The sequence below is a fragment of the Seriola lalandi genome, unplaced genomic scaffold, assembly GCF_002814215.2.
Source record: "Seriola lalandi dorsalis isolate HSWRI2012SDOR001 ecotype SW California unplaced genomic scaffold, Sedor1 jcf7180002054927, whole genome shotgun sequence".
Lineage (NCBI taxonomy): Eukaryota > Metazoa > Chordata > Actinopteri > Carangiformes > Carangidae > Seriola > Seriola lalandi.
The window spans coordinates 1,422,504-1,443,455 of record NW_019525479.1 but is presented as its reverse complement, the minus strand read 5'-3'; the positions used below and the strand labels follow the sequence as shown (position 1 = coordinate 1,443,455).

Below are 20,952 nucleotides of genomic sequence, written 5' to 3'. Positions count from 1 at the left end.
TGGCTGTTAGTCTTGTTTCTGGGTGCTGGACTATTGTTGGACTGGAATGAAATTCCCCCGCTTAAATCATCACGACAAAAGTTAAAAAGTTTTCGGTGCACGCCTGCATAGAAACTTCCAAGATACATTTAGGCAAGAAATGTCCAATCATAGGGCTTAAAATTGTTATGTGCGCTGCTAAATGCTTAATGTTACTTTGAGAAAATTGAACACAAACTGCAAGTAAGATTTATTCACTTTTTTAATTTGGGTGAATTCTGGTTGAATTTTGCCACTAAAATCTAGTTCAGTTCTGTTTGAATATTCCATAAAGAAGCATTTTGAATTTACTACAAGCTTTGCTTGGTGCCTGTAGTTGGCAGACACACAGGATTTCTCAGAAAATAAGCTCAAATGATTAAAACTGACGGTCATAAAATAAACCTGTGTTTCTATGTGGAATATAAATTGGGAAGAAACATTCTGTTATTAGGAACCCAGTAAACCTGTGAAGACCTCCACCTCCAGTTCCTGAACAAATATTTGGCCTTTAATAGCAACATGTTGCACTTTCTCCAGACTTTATCTGTCTGCTGTTGGGTGATGAATATTGGACAGTGGCCACTGGAGCCTGTGTGCTGGAAAATGGCTGCCTACTGGGGAGGACAAGAACAACTCAAACCATGTAGTAAATTGGAGCCCAACCAATACAATTTCAATGTTGATATTTGAGGGTTTATAAAATCTGATACATGTGGAGTGTCTGAATCAACTTCCGCTGTCATTAACTTCTCCCAAGTGTTGTTTCACTGGTCTTATTGTCTCTCCAATGTCACCAGTTCTAGCAGCAGTTTTGAAATGTGATGGTGAGATATCAACTGAGGGGGTTAGTGTCAATTCTGAAGAGGCTCTGTGTCTCAGCTTTAAACGTTTGTGATAAACTACCGGTGTAACCTCTGGTGAAAATGACATGAGTTTCTAATGTACCGACTGTACCTGTACTGACATGCAAGTCGTGCATACATTTACCATTATGTCATTTTGGCAGAATAAGTATAACGATATACGTTTACTGCTCATTAGCTGTCTTCCACTGACAAACCATGGCATTAGCTAGCTTTGTGGCTAACTATTTTACCAACAGATAAACGTCATGTGTATGTTTTTTAGCGGCTGTTGGCGCTATACTGTCAAAGAAGGAAAAGAGAGGGCTGTAGGTCATTTACTCTCTATTGTTCATATTATGTAGTCTCATGACTGAGTGACTGACAAAATGTGCAGTTGGTGAATTCTGCATTAGAAAAAAAGGTAAACATAGAGGGGAGGAGATTAGAGGGTTTTTTTTCATCATTTAGAGAAAAGAGAAGTTCTTGGTTTGACAGTGAAGAAGGAAGACGCAGTAATAAACCACCTGAGCTTCAAACATGAGAGTCCATCACACTTTGATCTGCTGCCTCTTTCTCAGTGAGTATATCCACTTTATATTTCTCTCATTTTTAATTTGTTTTTCACAATAATCGTAATATTTAACAGTTTTAACAGTGGAGTCTGTTTCGTTACATCTCTCGTCAGAGGTGGGTAGAGTAGCCAGAAATTTACTTGAGTAAAAGTAAAAAGTATGTTGTGAAAAACTCAAGTACTGAGTAACTGATGAGTAACCTGTTCGTTTAATGATGACGGCAACAAATGCACAAAAACATAAAAATAGCAATGAACAAATTCAGAGCCAAGAATATCTCTTAAGCAACTAAAACAATTATAAATGAAATAATACATTAAAATAAAATAAATTAAGGCAAATTGAGCCACAATAACTTAATAACAGCACAATAGGTTCAGTAGGCAGAGATTACAAAGGAAAAGAACAAGTTAGCCTTTACGCAAACCATAAACTCTGATAGGTGTGGGCCGCACCTGGGAACACACTGTGCACTTCTGATTGGTGTTTGTATGCGTGCGTGTGAGTGTGTGTGTGAGTGTGTGTGCGTGTGAGCATGTGTAGCAAAATGATTCACAGCACCCAGTTTTCTGACAATTATGCTCTTCATTGTTTTTGCAGCTTCCTGTATTCTACAGCTAAATGTTTTCCTTGTCATAACTGTACACTGAGGTTGCAGGGTTTCTATCATGGTCTTGAAGGATGGTGTCTCAACCACAGAAAATGGTTGATTGGCTCGACATACAAAATTTAGCACAAGCTTGTCAAGTGTTGTCTGTGTTACCCGCCGTGAAGAGACAGTAAGGGAACTTGTGATCTTTGCATTCTTGATGGGGGGTTCCTCAGAAGAAGACGATCTTCTCTTTCTGTGTGATTCTATCAAGTCTGTGTATGTTGTCAATTTATTGGGTTGAACCCTCTGTTGACAGAAAAAATATCAATGAGGCTACAGGGAATTTATCCATTAAAATAGACTCATCACCACACCATGATGGCGGGATACCATGACTTAAATGTGTGAAAAAACATACAGGTAGGACCTAACAGAAAAAATAAGTTAATAGAAAATAAATTGTTTTATTCACTGAAATCAACTGGCAAAACTTTAGTTTTCACTTTATTTCCTCTCCATTTGTGGCTAAGTTACTCTGCTTTGCTGTTCACTGACTGTGTGTTTGTATCAGTCTGTGGCTCTGTGTGTGTGTGTGTGTGTGTGTGTGTGTATATTTATCTGTCTGTCTATGAGGCTGCAGTGCGTTAATAAATTACCCCACACTCTATATTTGACAGTGATTCATAGCAGGGCGGCTAACATCAGCCCACGGTGACAGCCAAAATATCTACTAATGTTACTTATGTGCTTCCTCAAATTTGACGTTGAGTTTATGTAAGCTGAAATGTCCACTTGTTTGGGGAGACACATATGACAACGCATTACATAACTGTTTTTTTTTGGTTGTCTGAAGCGTGAACATCGATTTTATGTGAGGCCAGGGGTGTTCTTCCTCCTCTGGTTGTCGCGAAGCGCTCGTTGTTGTGTCTGCCATTGTGTTCTGCTTCTTTGCTGCCGGTGTTTGCCGCTGAAAGTTTGTGTGCAGTTAGTCATGTGACCGCCTGGCTCTGTTTGATTGGTGAAACGGAGTTAAACGTCACCAGTGACTACATTTGATTGCATTAGCGAGTAGCGAGCGTAATGTAGATAAATGGAGCGGAGTAAAAGTAGCGCTTCTTCTTCACAAATATACCCAAGTAAAAGTAAAAAGTATGTTGCATTAAAACTACTCTTAGAAGTACAATTTATCCCAAAAGTTACTCAAGTAAATGTAACAGAGTAAATGTAGCGTGGAGTAAATGTGGCTCGTCGTTGCCCCCGCTCACCCGGATCCGGGACGCGGGGGCAGCAACCTCAGCAGAGAGGTCCAGACGACCCTCTCCCCAGACACTTCCACCAGCTCTTCCGGGAGAATCCCGAGGCGTTCCGAGGCCAGCCGAGAGATATAATCCCTCCAGCGTGTCCTTGGTCGGCCCCCGAGGCCTCCTCCCGGTGGGACAGGCCCGAAACACCTCCCCGGGGAGGCGTCCAGGAGGCATCCTCACCAGATGCCCGAATCTGAATTTGTTCATTGCTATTTTTTTATTTTTTTGTGCATTATTTGTTGCCATCATCATTAAACTTCAAGGCCTCAGGGCATGATGGGAAATGCCTGGCTCTCCTCTGATCTATGAGCTGATTGGTTTAGATGTTGGATCGATAACATGATGTTTTATAGACATTTTTTTTGTTTAATTGGAAAGATTTTGATTTAATTAATCTGATTTTACATTATGAAGTTTTGTTCTAATATTTAACAGTATAAATGTTGTGTGGTGACTGCATACGTCCAGCCTATATTACAGTTGTGAAGCCTAAGTCTTGTGTTTCTGTGACTTCCTGTTCAGACTGTGAAGGCGACAGCAAACTGTCTTGACTGCAGCTTGTTGCCCCCTGCTGCCCCCACCTGCTCTTGTCTGCCCTCCAGACGAAGTGCAGTTCATCTTGAGCGAGTCTGATTATCAGACTAAACCTGCTGGGCAATAAAATTAAGTTTTATCAACTCTGGTATCAGTTCATTGGAACCAGAATCAAAGACATTAATTACAGTTAAAATCTGAATCTTTTTGACAACATCAAAACTGAATCAAATTGTGTTCGACTGTGGTGGAAGTAGGAAGCTCCCACTGTGACTGTGTAAATGTGAAGCAGGAATTATTATCATTAGACCGCAGTATCTTATTGGAAAATAATAAGTGATTGTTCATCTCTTTAACAGCGCTGCAGGATGTTAAGACTGGGCTCATTAATGCAGAAAGACGCGTCTATACAGGAACTGAAGGAGGAGACATCACAGTCTCTTGCTCGTTTATCCTCAATGGAAATACGAAGATCTTCTGTAAGGACACATGTGAAAAAAAAGAAGACATTCTCCTTGAAACAACAGAAGACAGAGCTGAGAGAAGCAGATACAGGATTGAATATGAAAGAGGAGCTGTTATAGAAAGAAAAACTCTTTATGTGAGCATCACACAGCTGAGCATGTCTGACTCTGGACGGTACTGGTGTCGTTTGAAAAGAATTGGTCCAGATGGATACGAGGAGTTTGAGATCAGAGTCATAGAAGGTGAGTTTCTACTGAAATTATAGAAATGTTCCTTCATGTCTCTGCAGGTGTGAAGAAACTTTCACTGTTCCCTGACAGCTATTTATGTTTCTAATAACCTGATATGATAAAAAACTTAGTGCTGCTTATTTTCATCACTGTGAACACTGGTTAAAGCTCAATATAACAATGAGTTACTCACATGTAGACACACGGGTTTATCTGAATATTAATGAACCAGACAGTTAACCTACTGAACCCAGTGTTGTAATGATTAAAAAGTGTTTGCCTGTTTGCAGATGACTGAGTCATTTCACTGACATTTAGTTTCCAGCCTGTAACATCAGGAGGAAAACATCCTGTCATCCCGATTTATCTGTATCAGTTACTGATTGTTTCATTGTTCACAGCTTCAACCACTTCAAAACCAAACTTGACTCTACGACCGTTGTCAACTTCACTCCCATCATCCTCCACAGCTTCAGCAGCCACCAATCAGCCTGAGACACCTGCAGGTATGTTACACATACAAAGGTGTTTCTCAGCATAAAAAAACACTCTGAGCTCTAAGTTTCTCTTTTCAACAAAAAAAAAAGTTTACACCAACAATTGAATTCTAATCCTTTCTGCTTTTCCTTTTTAAGAATTTGTTGTTAAGCTACTGTCAATGAAACTCAACACTTCCTGCACAGATTTTATTCTTGTGCTTTAAGGGACACATTTCTTCCCTCTACTGATTGGCTTTATTAATTATTAGAGATAGTAGATGTTCTTCTGTCCCCTTTCTCTCTGTGTTCTATATCTAGCTGTGATTTGGGGACCAGCCTTTATTTGTTATTGGTTACTGGTTATTCTGGTTTATATTTCAGAATTTGCACTATATTTTGATAGATGTGTTTTTATTACACAAACTGTAATGACCATAAATGTGAAAATACTACAAATAAGTAGTGTTGAGCTGCTGCTAAACAGTAATACAAAAATCAGTTCTTGTTTTATAGACATGACCCGTCTGAGGTGTAAAAACACCTGGATTTCTTCTTATCAGCTTTGTAGCATCTGTTTTCATTATGTTTTTGTTGTTCACAGCTCCGAATATTTCTCCTGAAAACAATGAAGAACCGTCACATACAGGTCACAGATTTGTCTGCTTTATCCTAAATACAATTAAAATAAGATTAAAAAAAAATGATCAAGATTATTTAATTATAATTAAATCTACAACCCAATAAAGTGTGCAAATTAAATTGCATGAATACTTTCTGAAGCTGTATTTCTTGTAACAGGAAGAATTTCCATCCTCTTTTCTTCCCCTCTCTCCTCCTGTCTCTTGTCCAGGTTTCTCCCTGGTTTTGGTTGGTTGTGTGGTGGTCGTCCTATTGGCTGTTGTTTTGTTGCTGCTCAACAAAAAAAAGATGAAGGACTCTTGTGGTGAGTTACCTTCCAACCGTATCTGCACCTTTTAATAATAACTAATTTTAAGAATGAAAATCTTGTATCTTTTCTGCAGGTTTAAAGACAAAAGGAAACTCGGACAACAGCAACATTGAGGTGATTTTTTCTAACTAATCTTTCTCTGTTTCCTCTCACTGTGGCCTTTACAGTTACTGCTACTGCATTTGTTTTCAAGAGACGGACACAAACATGAGTTGGTGGATTTAAATAGTCACACTTTCCACAGAAAGAAGAAGGGCTTAAACATGTCACAAACCACAACTACATAGTTCACTTCTCTGTATGCATGACAAGATGTTTCAAATGCTCCAAATACACAATTACTGCTTCCACTCCTGCTTTCAGCACTACGACTGTATCTCAGCTGTGCTGTCATTTCCTGTCAAGTCAGTAAAGTTGCTGCTGTTTCTTTTTACTTCAGTGTGTCGCCCATGAGAACTTTCCTCCACCCTCTACATGTGAAGACTCCACCTACATGAGCCTCAATCCAGCCAGCAGGGACCATGACCAAATCTACTCCACACTCACTCACATATACACAGAATTTTTTTAATTTGTCAAAACATGATGAACAGAAAGTGACATATAATAATACTTATTATCATTAACAATAATAATAATAATATTAGTAGCAATTACATGATGAACAATGTTGTGATAATAATGACATGGCAACATTTTATATATGCAAACAATACTAATATATAATAATCATATAATGTAGTGTAATATTGATAAAATATAATACTGATACCATCCATCATGATGATAAATTATTATATTCATGTAGTTAGAGTGGGGGAGAGGCCACACCAGAACGGTTAATATTTCATGTGACTCTAGATAAACAGGGACGTGACCTCAAACTAGTGTGAGTGGCGGAGGCATACAACCGCAAGCCCGTAATTCTAGTTTTTTTGTTCCTGCTTTGGACAACCCCCAGACCTTTCTGGGGGGGGGGGGGTCTGTCCACTGAGGAGAGATACATTTCTTTTTCCTCGCCCCGTAAGACAAAGGGAGGGAGGTCTCCCCAGGTCTTGCCCCACATGTCGCCCAGAGGCCAGGCAGGGAACCTACATCCTCCACGTCCATCCGATCCAGCCCAGCCTCATCCTCACCCAGTCCAAAGTAATATAACTAGTAATGTATAATATATAAGAGACAATACATATAATGATATAATAATACAAGTCTTACACACAACTTAAGTTATACTGTCTGAATTTAGACCTGGATTTCATTACTGTGCAGGTTCATGTTGTAATGTCAGGGCATAATACGAAATGAAACATCTCTTTTTAAGATGCTGCAACCAGAAAATGTTTGTAAAAAAGAAAAAAAAAAAAAAAAGACTAAACTATCATTTGATTATTAAAATTGTTGATTTTCTGCCAATGGACTCAATTAATTAACTTATAGTTGCAGCTGTAGTGGTATCTAATTTTCTGCAGTGACGCGCCCCTACATTAATGTTCTCTGGGAAGTGTGAATGTTTGGCTTTGAGTGACAGTACTGATACAGAGAGCCGCATGATTATAGTTTATATTTCCTTATACAGGAAGTGAGAATTCAAATTACAGAAACCCTAAATTTCAAATTAGGGTCTCTATAAGAACAACAAGCATGTAAATATTACAAGAAAAAGCAAATGCTTAAGGGTCTAAATAAGATCACAAATAGGAAACGGGAAATGAAGCCATCAGGTGAAAAAAGGACATAAGAGAAACTTGTTTGTTCAGACAGGAAGCTGACTGTGTATGTGCTTTATGGTGGGATTTAAAAGCCACAATGCCAGCAGACTGAATATCAAATACTCTTAAGTTTTGTTTTATTATCTCAGTCTTATTACAATGTTATGTGCTTTTTATTGATTACTGTTTTATTGTATAAGTCAGACATTTTCTAATGCATATCATTTCTTAAATTACTCTCGTTCACAGGAGCAACCCTGTCTTCTAAATAAACACACTTTGCTAAAGAAGTTTTGGGAGAATATATTTATTCCTTACACAAATCATTAATGTAGATTGTTGGACACAGAAAACTTTGGACTTTGGAAAAATCTCAGTCTTGTATCTCATCTGTTGTCTAGAAGTAGCTTCTCTGATTTTAGTTTTACACTCCCATAACAGCGGGACTCATGATGAACTGTGTCTAAACAAGATGTATCATAATTGATGCAGCAGCTTCCTCCTTGTCTGAACCTGGGACCTACGTTACCCACAATGCAACTTGGGATTCAAGTGAGTTATCCTAGTAGCAGCTAATGTAGCCTCTAGCTTCAAGCAGAGATGTGCAGTCAGGTAAAAAGGCAAAAATAAACGGAGGAAATTCCCTTGATGCCATATTGACATCATACCAGCAACAATACATAAAACGGACACCTTCCATTATAGTTGAAATACACTATACTGCCAAAAGTATTCACTCAACCATCCAAATAATTGAATTCAGGTGTTCCTATCACTTCCATGGCCACAGGTGTATAAAATCAAGCACCAAGGAATGCAGACTGTTTCTACAAACATTTGTGAAAGAATGGGTCGCTCTCAGGAGCTCAGTGAATTCCAGCGTGGTACTGTGATAGGATGCCACCTGTGCAACAAGTCCAGTCGTGAAATTTTCTCCTAAATATTCCACAGTCAACTGTCAGTGGTATTATAACAAAGTGGAAGCGATTGGAAACGACAGCAACTCAGCCACGAAGTGGTAGGCCACGTAAAAATGATGGAGCGGGGTCAGCGGATACTGAGGCGCATAGTGCGCAGAGGTCGCCAACTTTCTGCAGAGTCAATCGCTACAGATCTCCAAACTTCATGTGGCCTTCAGATTAGCTCAGGAACAGTGCGTAGAGAGCTTCATGGAATGGGTTTCCATGGCTGAGCAGCTGCATCCAAGCCATGCAACACCAAGTGCAATGCAAAGCGTCGGATGCAGTGGTGTAAAACACGCCGCCACTGGATTCTAGAGCAGTGGAGACCCGTTCTCCGGAGTGACGAATCGCTCGCAAACGGTATTTGTCTGACTGCATTGTGCCAAGTGTAAAGTTTGGTGGAGGGGGGATTATGGTGTGGGGTTGTTTTTCAGGGGCTGGGCTTGGCCCCTTAGTTCAAGTGAAAGGAACTCTGAAGGCTTCAGCATACCAAGAGATTTATGACAATTCCATGCTCCCAACTTTGTGGGAACAGTTTTGGGGATTGCCCCGTCCTGTTCCGACATGACTGTGCACCAGTGCACAAAGCAAGGTCCATAAAGACATGGATGAGAGAGTTTGGTGTGGATGAACTTGACTGACCTCAACCTGTTGGAACACCTTTGGGATGAATTAGAGCGGAGACTGAGAGACAGGCCTTCTCGTTCAACATCAGTGTGTGACTTCACAAATGCGCCGCAATGCGGTCAAAAACTCCCATAAACACACTCCTAAACCTTGTAGAAAGCCTTCCCAGAAGAGTTGAAGCTGTTATACCCGCAAAGGGTGGACCGACGTCATATTAAACCCTATGGATTAAGAATGGGATGTCACTTAAGTTCATATGTGAGTCAAGGCAGGTGAGCCCATACTTTTGGCGATATAATGTATGTCTGGGCTGAATCTGAATATGATACAGACATGACAAAATATGAACATACATTTGAACTGTTTTAGCAGCTGCATGTGGAGAGAGTGACACTTCAGTGACACTCTCTGTCACAAATAAATCAGAAATTAATTTAAAATGAAAAGAAATTCAACATTTGAGTAACTTGCAAACTGTAGCTGGAAGCAGCAGCAGTTGAGGTAGATTTTACACAATGACATTACAGTTCTGCCACCAACATGGCAGTGCAACTTCCACATGGGTGTCAAGTGGCAGTTCCTGTGTTTTTGTTTGTTTTTTTTAGCTTATATGTGTTCACACTTTCTTATTAGAAGTTCCTGCTTTCAGTGTGTTATGCAGACAACTGTTACTTTGACACTAAAGTAAACTTAAAAACTTTCCTGACTAACTCTGGAGTCATGAGGAGCTTTACCTCTGCCAAGGAGGTCATGTTTCCACCTGTGACGATTTGTTTGTCGGCAGGATTATGCAAGTACTCAACCAATTCGCACAAAACTTGGTGGGACATGGGACATTGGTGCAGATCTGGTTAAAGGGCAGAGGCAGGACCTTGATGTAAATGATGAGACGTTTTTATGGTGTAATTTGATGCAGATCCATATAAAAATCTGGGTCCAGATAATAATCTGGATCTGCTGGAAGAAAATCAGAATCTGCATCACACACAGTTGTACTTATTATTAACAGTAAGTTACAGTGCTTACAGTATATATTAAATGCAACTCAGAATTGTGACAATTCATTCATTTTTGGAGCTGTCAATCATCTGTCCACCAGCTCTGGATTGGACGAGCTATGCATTAGCAGAGGACATCCTGGACAGGTCACCAGCCTATCACAAGGCCGACACAGAGATAAAAAAAAACATTTACACTCACATTCGTGCTTCAAGTGAAAGTGGACTTGAGGAGAGGTCGGTGTGTGCTGTTCGGAGGTGGGACATTATTTGGAGAAGTGACAAGTTCCTGGTTCAGTAGTAAAGAAGGATGATAACAGCGTGAAAACATCAGAGCCTCAGACATGAAAGTCTATCACACTTTGATCTGCTGCTTCTTCCTCGGTGAGTATATTCTCTTTTTTCTCTATACCACATCTTAGGCCTCCATTTTCTTTTCTTAGAGTTGGCTCAATGGTCAGTTTCTTGTGAGTGGTTTGATACAACATGATGCTCTTTAAAATTACATGTGCTTTTTACTTTCTTAAGATAAAGTTTGAAGTAAGGAATGGGGAGTTTCCAGAAAGTAACCTGACTATTTTCAGTTGGTGTCCCTCAGTAAAGTAGTGGAACCAACAAAAAATTAATATTTCCATGGAACAAGTTTTATTCAGTTGTTTGACTGACTGCAAGTAACATTTTGTTTCTGTTTGGTTAAAAAGCATTTCAACTATTTTTTTCACATTTCTGGAATCAGCTCTGGTTCTGCTTATTTTGTCCTTCAGCCCAGCCACAGTCGAGTCTGTTATAGCTTCTCTGCATTTAAACCATCTAGTGCATTAAAGGAGGAGAAACATGTGAGTCATAGTGATGCTGCCAGCATTTCAAAGCCACACAGCGTGGATGAAACTTCATGTGCTTGTTGAGGTTCATAATGTTTCAAGTAAAACAATAACTAGGAGCTAGTATGATCACTGAGACACTTGTTGCTTGCTGTAGTCATTCATCCTGTTCAACCTGGTCATCAAAAGGCTCCACTTCCAGCGTCCAGTTATATGATGTTAATATGAGGCTTCAGTGCTCTGAGTGAGAAAAATCAAGTGTGCACTAAGAGTACTAATATACGTAATGTGGATTAACTTCTGCAACAGAGTAAATGTTGACACGTTCATTCACGTGTCAATTCACAGAAGATTTCAAAGCAGGTTTTCAGGAGCTTGAAGTCCTTGCTGACAGAGTCTAAATGAAATCAAATTACTGTTGTATAACATTGTTGCACCAGCAGTCACAGTCTGGTTGAACTGGGCAGATCCCGGTGTGACTCTGTAGGTGTGTGTCAGTGTGAAGCAGGATTTACTGTGATTGGGCTGCTGGTGGTAACTACTGATCGTTCATCTTTTCAGCAGCACTGCAGGATGGAAACACTGGTCTTAATGCAGAAATCCCAGTTTATGAAGGAGTGGTGGGAGGAAGCATCACAGTTGAATGTCGTTTTTCTTCCACTGGAGGAAAGAAGTACGTCTGCAGAAGCCAATGTAAAGACATTCTCATTAAAACAAATAAGAACAGAGAGAAGAACGACAGATACAGCATCATGTTTCAAGACAGACCGTCTGGTGGAGGAGATCTGCATGTGACCATCACACGGCTGACACAGTCTGACTCAGGGCGGTATGGATGTGGTCTTGACAAGTTATGGTCAAGAGACCCATACAGAGAGTTTGAGATTATTGTCACAAATGGTAAGTTTTCTACTGAAAGACATGAAAATGTGTCTTCATGTTTCTGGACTCAAAAAGTTTTCAATTGTTTTAAATGACCTGATATTTAATAATAATTAATAACACTCTTGTTTCTTTGTTGTTTGTAGCTCCATCTACTTCAAAACCAACTTTGACTCTTGGACCTTTGTTAACATCAGTCCCTTCAGCCTCCACACCAACAACACCAACAACAACAACAACAACAACACAGAGTTTAAGAAGTAGCACCACAGCTTCTTCCACTGAGCAGCAGCAGACTGAGAGAGCTGGAGGTTCAGGTATATTCTCATTTTAAACTCCAGTGTTCCTCAACATAGAACAAGCTAACAGGTGTGTATTAGCATTATTCGTGAACTTAACTATTACTGTCAGCCGAATAAATAGATTCACAGACTATTTCTTGTATCTAAAACAATGTTGGAGCGTCTCAGGCGCCCTCTAGTGCTCTGATGGTGCACATGGTTTAGTTCACTCCTGCAGCAGGGTGGACAAAATAAGTCTCAAAACACAGTAGAGCTGAAGAACCTCTGCTTTGAAGCCATAATGTCGTTAAAAAGAAAATAAAAAATAAACTTAGACCAAACCAAACATGGCATTCAGTTATTACACATACGACAATGAATGTATTAGAAAGGTAAGAGGACCCACAGAGAGACGACATGTACGGGGCCCAGATCAAGCCGGGCCTTCAGAGAAGCAAAATTGCAGCTTCAGCATCAGTTTACAGTTAGCATTAGCAGCTGCAGCTACCCTCCATCCTCAGTCACACCATCCTTTACTGCTTTCTCCACTGCTTTGTTCATTAGTTGTAAGATATTCTTTTGCAACCATTTCATTATTTGACAAAAGCAGCCTCGTCACAAGGTTCACTCAGGAACTGTTGGCGTGAATCACACTGTCTTCCTCAGCAGATGGAGATGCCCAGTTGTTGTCAAATTTCCATCAATTCTTGGCATTATATTGATAATCGACTAAATCATTTCAGACATCTCTCTGGTTTCAGCCTCTCAGATCTGGGGATGTGTTTCTTTTCTTTGTCATATGTGACAGTAAAATAAAAATGAAGATATCAGTGTGGGCTATAAGAAACTGTGAATGCCAGTTTTTCACAGTGTTTAAACTCTTCATAGACTGATTGATTTAATAGAGAATATAATTAGCAGAATAATCGAAAATACAAATTATTGTTAGTTGCAGCCCTAGATAAAACCTGCTGAACAACGGTTTCAGGTCTTAAAAAAATGGAGATGACATTGTGATACTACCTTGCCAAGCCTTCATTAGTCCTTTGCAGACAGCCAGAAATACAAACACCTGCCAAACAAGTGGTTTCTACGAGGAATAACTCCATGTATGCAAAGACATGAATTTGTTTGAATGTTTGTAGCTTTATTCTATCACAATATGACTCTAATGTTTTTAATAATGTTAGTTGGTAATACGATAATCATCCAACTATTGGTATTAGTATCAATGTAAACAACCTGTTCCACAGTTCAAACTACCACAGGTGTGCTGCGGTACCTGGGTCTGACTGTAGTCACACTGATCCTGCTCTCACTGGGTGTGCTGATACTGCGCCGGAAAAGAGCCACTAGACCCAAAGGTGAGACAAAGACACACACACACACACACACACACACACACACATACACAAATCTTCACCTCATTGTTCACTGCTGAGAGAAACCACAGCTTTGTGTCTTGTTGTTGACTTTGTATACTTTTGCACCACCTTTTAAAAATCCCTTTGCATTCAGTCTGAGCACAAGCACACCTTTAAACATCCACGTGCATATAAGCATTGTTTACTCTAACATCACATCTGGACTGTAGACTATAGAGCTGCTGCTCAACTAGTTCGGTTTGGGGAGATGGTTCAGTGTACTGTTGATCAGCTGATGAGTGCTTGCATTACTCATTAGGGAGATTTTTCTCATTTTCTATGAAAGCGGTTGGCTATGGACAAAAGCAAGACATGAAACCAGATGATGTCGGATTAATCCTTTAACAACAAAGTGTAATGGTTTAAACTCCATGTTTTTCAGGACCTCCTGGGGAGACTGCGTACGCTGACATCACAGAGGTGAGGCTGAGTACATTCGGGACATCATTAGTGTTTGTGAAACCAGGTGATCTCGATACAAACCAAAGCCTTCTCCTCCTCCTGCAGGACAACCGAATGTACGAGGAGATCAGAGAGGACAGAAACAGCAGACACCCTCCTGTGGAAGTGTTTACGGTTTACGCCTGCGCCAAATACACTGAACCAAACGCAGTCGAAACCCCAGACGACTACAGCTTGGTGACTGCCACTGCAGCCATGTCTCAGAACAACGTAAGGAAAACCTGTGGCAGGATTTTAGTTTCAAGATCAGCAAACAGAAACCAAAGGAAAAAGGAGACGTCGCTGTCGGTTTCTTGATATCAGAGCCGAGACAATTTAGTTTAATATTAGTTTGATGGCTCCATCTGTGAAGGAATGTTTCCTTCATTATGTCTTAGGTATAAGCATGTTGTGCTTATCTTTATACAACAATAAAATATTAAATGCTAAATAGATTCGGTGGCATGCATAAAAACAAACCGGTGGTTAATGTTCAGCTTGTACCATGGCTGAAATGTGAGCGTGATAGTCTGAAGATTCAGTACAGTAGCCATTAGAAGCACCAACATCCTCTGACTTACGGTGGCCCTGAGGGCTCAATGCAGTGTTTGCGTTTGGTCAGTTGCGGTGCGTTGAGCCCTCAGGGCCACCGTACTTACTGCACCAATGTCTTTTATAAGAGATGACAAACTTTTCTCAACAGATACAAACGATAGTGCTGTTCAGCTTCTTCTCATGTATGTTTTATTGAGATTTATATTAGTGATTACTATTAATAATTCTTAAATATAATGTTGACCATGTCATTTTTTAAATGAGTTTTGCACTAAACAACAATGATTATAATCAGCAGAATAAGAGTAAAACAATCCACAAGTTCAAAGGTGTGACCTCCTTGTTTTCTTCTTCCAGGCCGAAGACGACTAGATTTAAACTCGCCTTCTCTGAGGTGGTCAGCGTGCTCAACAGCGCCCCCTGTGGTACTGTTGGCAACGTCGTCTACTCTGTCCTGAAGCTTCGCCTCTTCTGTTCTCTGTGACTTTGCCTCAGCTGTAACTTCAACGCTGCTGCTTCCACATTTACTTTCTCAGTGGCCAACAGGTGGCAGGCAAAACTAGTTACTGTAAATCATGTGAAGCGTTGGCTTTATGTCACCATGAGTGGTGACACCTGTTGTGACTGATTTTTAGGTGAGGAAGAGAAGGGGGGAGGTCGAGAGAGAAAAAGCAGGGTGGGAACCACAGGTTGAAGAAAAAGAGGAAATAGGATAATTTTAAGGATGCCAATATGTACGTTACATTTCTTTATAATTTCAGTTAATTAGGCTGAACGTTAGTGTTTGTCTGCATCTGTTTTTGTCAATATTCTATTATTATCATTAATCTTAAAGGTATCAGCTATTTATTTTGAAGGAATCTGTTTTCTTTTTTAAGGGATCTAATTATTTGAGTATTAAATTTTTTTTGTTAATTTCAGATTATTATAAGAAAAATATGTGAGCCATCAATAAAACAGTTTTATTTATAACATTGTCTTGGCTACGTTATTTAAAGAAGGGAGCAGCTAGAAGTAAAGAAGCCTGGATTTTAATTGTACATATTATCAGGTTAGTTTCCCTTTAAATGGGTTAACCTTCATGTGAGCTACCTCTATTAACAAACCCAAATGGTCCTATTGTTCCAGTGTAAACTGGCGACTATATTCAGTTTTTCATAATTAATTAAAACATTAACTTGTGGAATTACAGTCTATGGGTCTCCATTTTTCTGTTTAAAGATACAAACACTCATTTAAAGTTAGATCATGAAACTTTTCCACATTAAAATGTCTAAAAATAACTAGACATATATCTTTTCTTGGAGTTGTGTAATGAAATTATCCCAAATGTTTCTAGCAATTTTCAAGCCTGGAGAAATACGTAATATTAATCAAGGTAACAGTCATTTTCATTTGGTCAAAGAAATGCTTGATGCGGAGGGGAGGAGAGACGAGTTGAGTGTGTGTTGTGTTTGGAGGAGGGACTCCTGGTTCATCAGTGAAGAAGGAAGAGAGGCAGCGTTAAACCATCAGAGTCTCAGACATGGACGTCCACCACACTCTGATCTGCTTCTTTCTCAGTGAGTAGAATCACTTTTTTCACTCTTCTTATCACCCAATTTTTCTGAGATGTGTCACTTGTTATCTCCAATACTTAAGTTGTAGGATTTTCCTTTCTCTGAAATAAAATCTTCTCCTCCTCTTCTTTTTTTTATATATTTTATATTTGCCTTTTGTTGTATTCAGGCTGTTGGACGAAGTACAGTTAGAATTATGTTGCATCAACTTGTCAATTGGCTGAAACACTAATGGCTTCACAACAGAGGAATATCTCAAATAGATTCTGCAAAAAGATTAAATATGTTAGCTGCAAGTTGCTACCAAAGTAAATTTACACCGTCAGTGACTCTTGCTTTTCTTAACTTGCTGTTTGCTAAAAAACTGTTAAGTCAAACTGATGAAAGAAAACAATTAATTTCCATTACTTCATCGGAACAGTGCTGCAGCAGTAAACCACAGTCTGCAGCCTTGTGGTCAAACTGAGAGCTGTGCATGTGAACACATCAAATCCTCATTTCACATGTAAAGAGGCAGTGAACTGATCATGAACTCATGTTGTAACAAATAGAAAAATGAAAAAGAAGAACTTCCATCCTGGTGCTGAGTGTCTGCCGACATCTCTAATGTGTTCAGCTGCTCAGACTGGTCTGGTGTAAATGGGATAAAAAAAAAAATAAGGGCGTCATCTTCCTAAATGTTAGCTACCTGGATAAATTCATGAAAAATCACAAAAATGGTGACAAGCTCAGATCAGACAGATGCAGCTGTACTGGTTGGAAGTCGACTTGCAGAAATAAAAAGTCTTATATGGTATATTTTTTCTTTTTTTAACTGTCATGAGAAATTTCCAGTAAACTGCTCTGAGCAACCGCTACCAGAACTTCTGTGTCGACTGAAAATCAATAGGACAGATGATACTGATTGGTTAAGACCAAACAAATTAGCCACCAACTTCAAGGCCTCAGGGCATGATGGGAAATGCCTGGCTCTCCTCTGATCTATGAGCTGATTGGTTTAGATGTTGGATCGATAACATGATGTTTTATAGACATTTTTTTTTGTTTAATTGGAAAGATTTTGATTTAATTAATCTGATTTTACATTATGAAGTTTTATTCAAATATTTAACAGAATAAATGTTGTGTGGTGACTGCATACGTTCAGCCTATATTACAGTTGTGAAGCCTAAATATCTTGCAGATTAATAATGAAAACTTATGTCTTGTTTCTGTGACTTCCTGTTCAGACTGTGTAGGCTACAGCAAACTGTCTTGACTGCAGCTTGTTGCCCCCTGCTGCCCCCACCTGCTCTTGTCTGCCCTCCAGACGAAGTGCAGTTCATCTTGAGCGAGTCTGATTATCAGACTAAACCTGCTGCGCAATAAAATTCAGTTTTATCAACTCTGGTATCAGTTCATTGGAACTCAGTTAAAATCTGAATCTTTTTGACAACATCAAAACTGAATCAAATTGTGTTCGACTGTGGTGGAAGTAGGAAACTCCCACTGTGACTGTGTAAATGTGAAGCAGGAATTATTATCATTAGACCGCAGTATCTTATTGGAAAATAATAAGTGATTGTTCATTTCTTTAACAGTGCTGCAGGATGTTAAGACTGGGCTCATTAATGCAGAAAGACCCTATACAGGAACTGAAGGAGGAGACATCACAGTCTCTTGCTCGTTTATCCTCAATGGAAATACGAAGATCTTCTGTAAGGACAAATGTGAAAAAAAAGAAGACATTCTCCTTGAAACAACAGAAGACAGAGCTGCGAGAGGCAGATACAGGATTGAATATGAAAGAGTAGCTGTTACAGAAAGACAAACTCTTTATGTGAGCATCACACAGCTGAGCATGTCTGACTCTGGACGGTACTGGTGTGGTTTGAAAAGATTTGGTCCAGATGGATACGAGGAGTTTGAGATCAGAGTCATAGAAGGTGAGTTTCTACTGAAATTATAGAAATGTTCCTTCATGTCTCTGCAGGTGTGAAGAAACTTTCACTGGTCCCTGACAGCTATTTATGTTTCTAATAACCTGATATGATAAAAAACTTAGTGCTGCTTATTTTCATCACTGTGAACACTGGTTAAAGCTCAATATAACAATGAGTTACTCACATGTAGACACACGGGTTTATCTGAATATTAATGACCCAGACAGTTAACCTACTGAACCCAGTGTTGTAATGATTAAAAAGTGTTTGTGTGTTTGAAGATGACTGAGTCATTTCACTGACATTTAGTTTCCAGCCTGTAACATCAGGAGGAAAACATCCTGTCATCCCGATTTATCTGTATCAGTTACTGATTGTTTCATTGTTCACAGCTTCAACCACTTCAAAACCAAACTTGACTCTACGACCGTTGTCAGCTTCACTCCCATCATCCTCCACACCTTCAGCAGCCACCAATCAGCCTGAGACACCTGCAGGTATGTTACACATACAAAGGTGTTTCTCAGCATAAAAAACACTCTGAGCTCTAAGTTTCTCTTTTCAACAAAAAAAAAAGTTTACACCAACAATTGAATTCTAATCCTTTCTGCTTTTCCTTTGTTGTTAAGCTACTGTCAATGAAACTCAACACTTCCTGCACAGATTTTATTCTTGTGCTTTAAGGGACACATTTCTTCCCTCTACTGATTGGCTTTATTAATTATTAGAGATAGTAGATGTTCTTCTGTCCCCCTTTCTCTCTGTGTTCTATATCTAGCTGTGATTTGGGGACCAGCCTTTATTTGTTATTTGTTACTGGTTATTCTGGTTTATATTTCAGAATTTGCACTATATTTTGATAGATGTGTTTTTATTACACAAACTGTAATGACCATAAATGTGAAAATACCACAAATAAGTAGTGTTGAGCTGCTGCTAAACAGTAATACAAAAATCAGTTCTTGTTTTATAGACATGACCCTGTTTTTGTTGTTCACAGCTCCGAATATTTCTCCTGAAAACAATGAAGAACCGGTCACAGATTTGTCTGCTTTATCCTAAATACAATTAAAATTAAAAATTAAAAAAAAAACTGATCAAGATTATTTAATTATAATTAAATCTACAACACAATAAAGTGTGCAAATTAAATGACATGAATACTTTCTGAAGCCGCTGTATTTCTTGTAACAGGAAGAATTTCCATCCTCATTTCTTCCCTTCTCTCTTCCTGTCTCTTGTCCAGGTTTCTCCCTGGTTTTGGTTGGTTGTGTGGTGGTCGTCCTATTGGCTGTTGTTTTGTTGCTGCTCAACAAAAAAAAGATGAAGGACTCTTGTGGTGAGTTACTTTCCAACCGTATCTGCACCTTTTAATAATAACTAATTTTAAGAATGAAAATCTTGTATCTTTTCTGCAGGTTTAAAGACAAAAGGAAACTCGGACCACAGCAACATTGAGGTGACTTTCTCTAACTAATCTTTCTCTGTTTCCTCTCACTGTGGCCTTTACAGTTACTGCTACTGCATTTGTTTTCAAGAGACGGACACAAGCATGAGTTGGTGGATTTAAATAGTCACACTTTCCACAGAAAGAAGAAGGGCTTAAACATGTCACAAACCACAACTACATAGTTCACTTCTCTGTATGCATGACAAGATGTTTCAAACGCTCCAAATACACAATTACTGCTTCCACTCCTGCTTTCAGCACTATGACTGTATCTCAGCTGTGCTGTCATTTCCTGTCAAGTCAGTAAAGTTGCTGCTGTTTCTTTTTACTTCAGTGTGTCGCCCATGAGAACTGTCCTCCACCCTCTACATGTGAAGACTCCACCTACATGAGCCTCAATCCAGCCAGCAGGGACCATGACCAGACCTACTCCACACTCACCTATACATGATACTGTCTGGATTTATACCTGGATTCTGTCGATGTGCAGGTTAATGTTGTGATCTCAGGCATAACACGACTTGAAACATTTATTTTTAAGATACTGCAAGCAGGAAATGTTTGACATGTTTATTTAACTTGATTATTAAATAGTGACAGCACTGATACAGAGAGCTGCAGCATTATAGTTTATATTTCCTTATACAGGAAGTATGAATTCAAAGAATTCAGACAAACAAAATATAGGGTTCTATAGGAACAACAAGGATGTAAAAATTACAAGAAAAAGCAAATGCTTAAGGATATAAATAAATGACAAATAGGAAAAAGTGAAAAGAAGCCATCAGGTGAAAACAGGACATAAGAGAAACTTGTTTGTTCAGACAAGAAGGTGAACATCAAATACTGTGAAGTGTATTATCTCAGTCTTAATACAATGTTATGTGCTTTTTATTGATTACTGTTTCATTGTATAAGTCAAATATTTTCTAATTTATATAATTTCTTAGATTACTCTTGTGCACAGGAGCAACCCTGTCTTTTAAATAAACACACTTTGCCAAAGAAATTTTGGGAGAATATTTTTATTCCTCACACAAATCATTTGTTTTGGTTTATGTAGATTGTTGGACAAACAAAACTTTGGACTTTGACACCAGAGACAAATGTCAAAGCCATGCATCTCATCTGTTGTTGAGAAGTTGCTTCTATGATTTTAGTTTTACACTCCCATAACAGTGGGACTCATGATGAACTGTATCTAAACAACAAGAATATCTACAGCAGCTTCCTCCTTGTTTAAACCTGGCACCAACGTTACCCACAATGCAACTTGGCATTCAAGTGAGTTATCCTAGTAGTAGTTAATGTAGCCTCTAGCTTCAAGCAG

The 20,952-nt window shown here is 39.1% G+C and overlaps 1 protein-coding gene and 2 long non-coding RNA genes across 3 annotated transcripts; all 3 read left to right on the top strand.

The window, feature by feature from the left end:
* The first annotated feature begins 987 nt into the window (after window positions 1-987).
* On the top strand, window positions 988-5,062 carry LOC147817631 (uncharacterized). Its single transcript, XR_015436200.1, has 3 exons — window positions 988-1,443; window positions 4,228-4,575; window positions 4,965-5,062. It is a non-coding gene; the product is annotated as an uncharacterized LOC147817631 (long non-coding RNA).
* A 417-nt stretch (window positions 5,063-5,479) lies between these two features.
* On the top strand, window positions 5,480-7,577 carry LOC147817630 (uncharacterized). Its single transcript, XR_015436199.1, has 4 exons — window positions 5,480-5,688; window positions 5,893-5,985; window positions 6,065-6,105; window positions 6,431-7,577. It is a non-coding gene; the product is annotated as an uncharacterized LOC147817630 (long non-coding RNA).
* Window positions 7,578-10,006: 2,429 nt separating this feature from the next.
* On the top strand, window positions 10,007-20,631 carry LOC111644173 (uncharacterized). The gene is made up of 13 exons (XM_087170060.1): window positions 10,007-10,671; window positions 11,670-12,008; window positions 12,137-12,307; window positions 13,525-13,635; window positions 14,078-14,115; window positions 14,203-14,441; window positions 15,049-15,116; window positions 17,831-18,175; window positions 18,565-18,669; window positions 19,173-19,207; window positions 19,367-19,511; window positions 19,591-19,631; window positions 19,957-20,631. The coding sequence occupies exons 1-13, from the start codon at window positions 10,632-10,634 to the stop codon at window positions 20,071-20,073; spliced, it is 1,794 nt and encodes a 597-aa protein (XP_087026186.1). The 5' UTR covers window positions 10,007-10,631; the 3' UTR covers window positions 20,074-20,631.
* Window positions 20,632-20,952: the final 321 nt, after the last annotated feature.

Coding starts and splice junctions, on each gene's coding strand:
- LOC111644173 (XM_087170060.1), top strand. CDS start 10,632: ATGAAAGTCTATCACACTTTGATCTGCTGCTTCTTCCTCG. Junction 10,672..11,669: donor GATCTGCTGCTTCTTCCTCG/GTGAGTATATTC, acceptor TCATCTTTTCAG/CAGCACTGCAGGATGGAAAC. Junction 15,117..17,830: donor GCTCAACAGCGCCCCCTGTG/GTACTGTTGGCA, acceptor TTTCTTTAACAG/TGCTGCAGGATGTTAAGACT.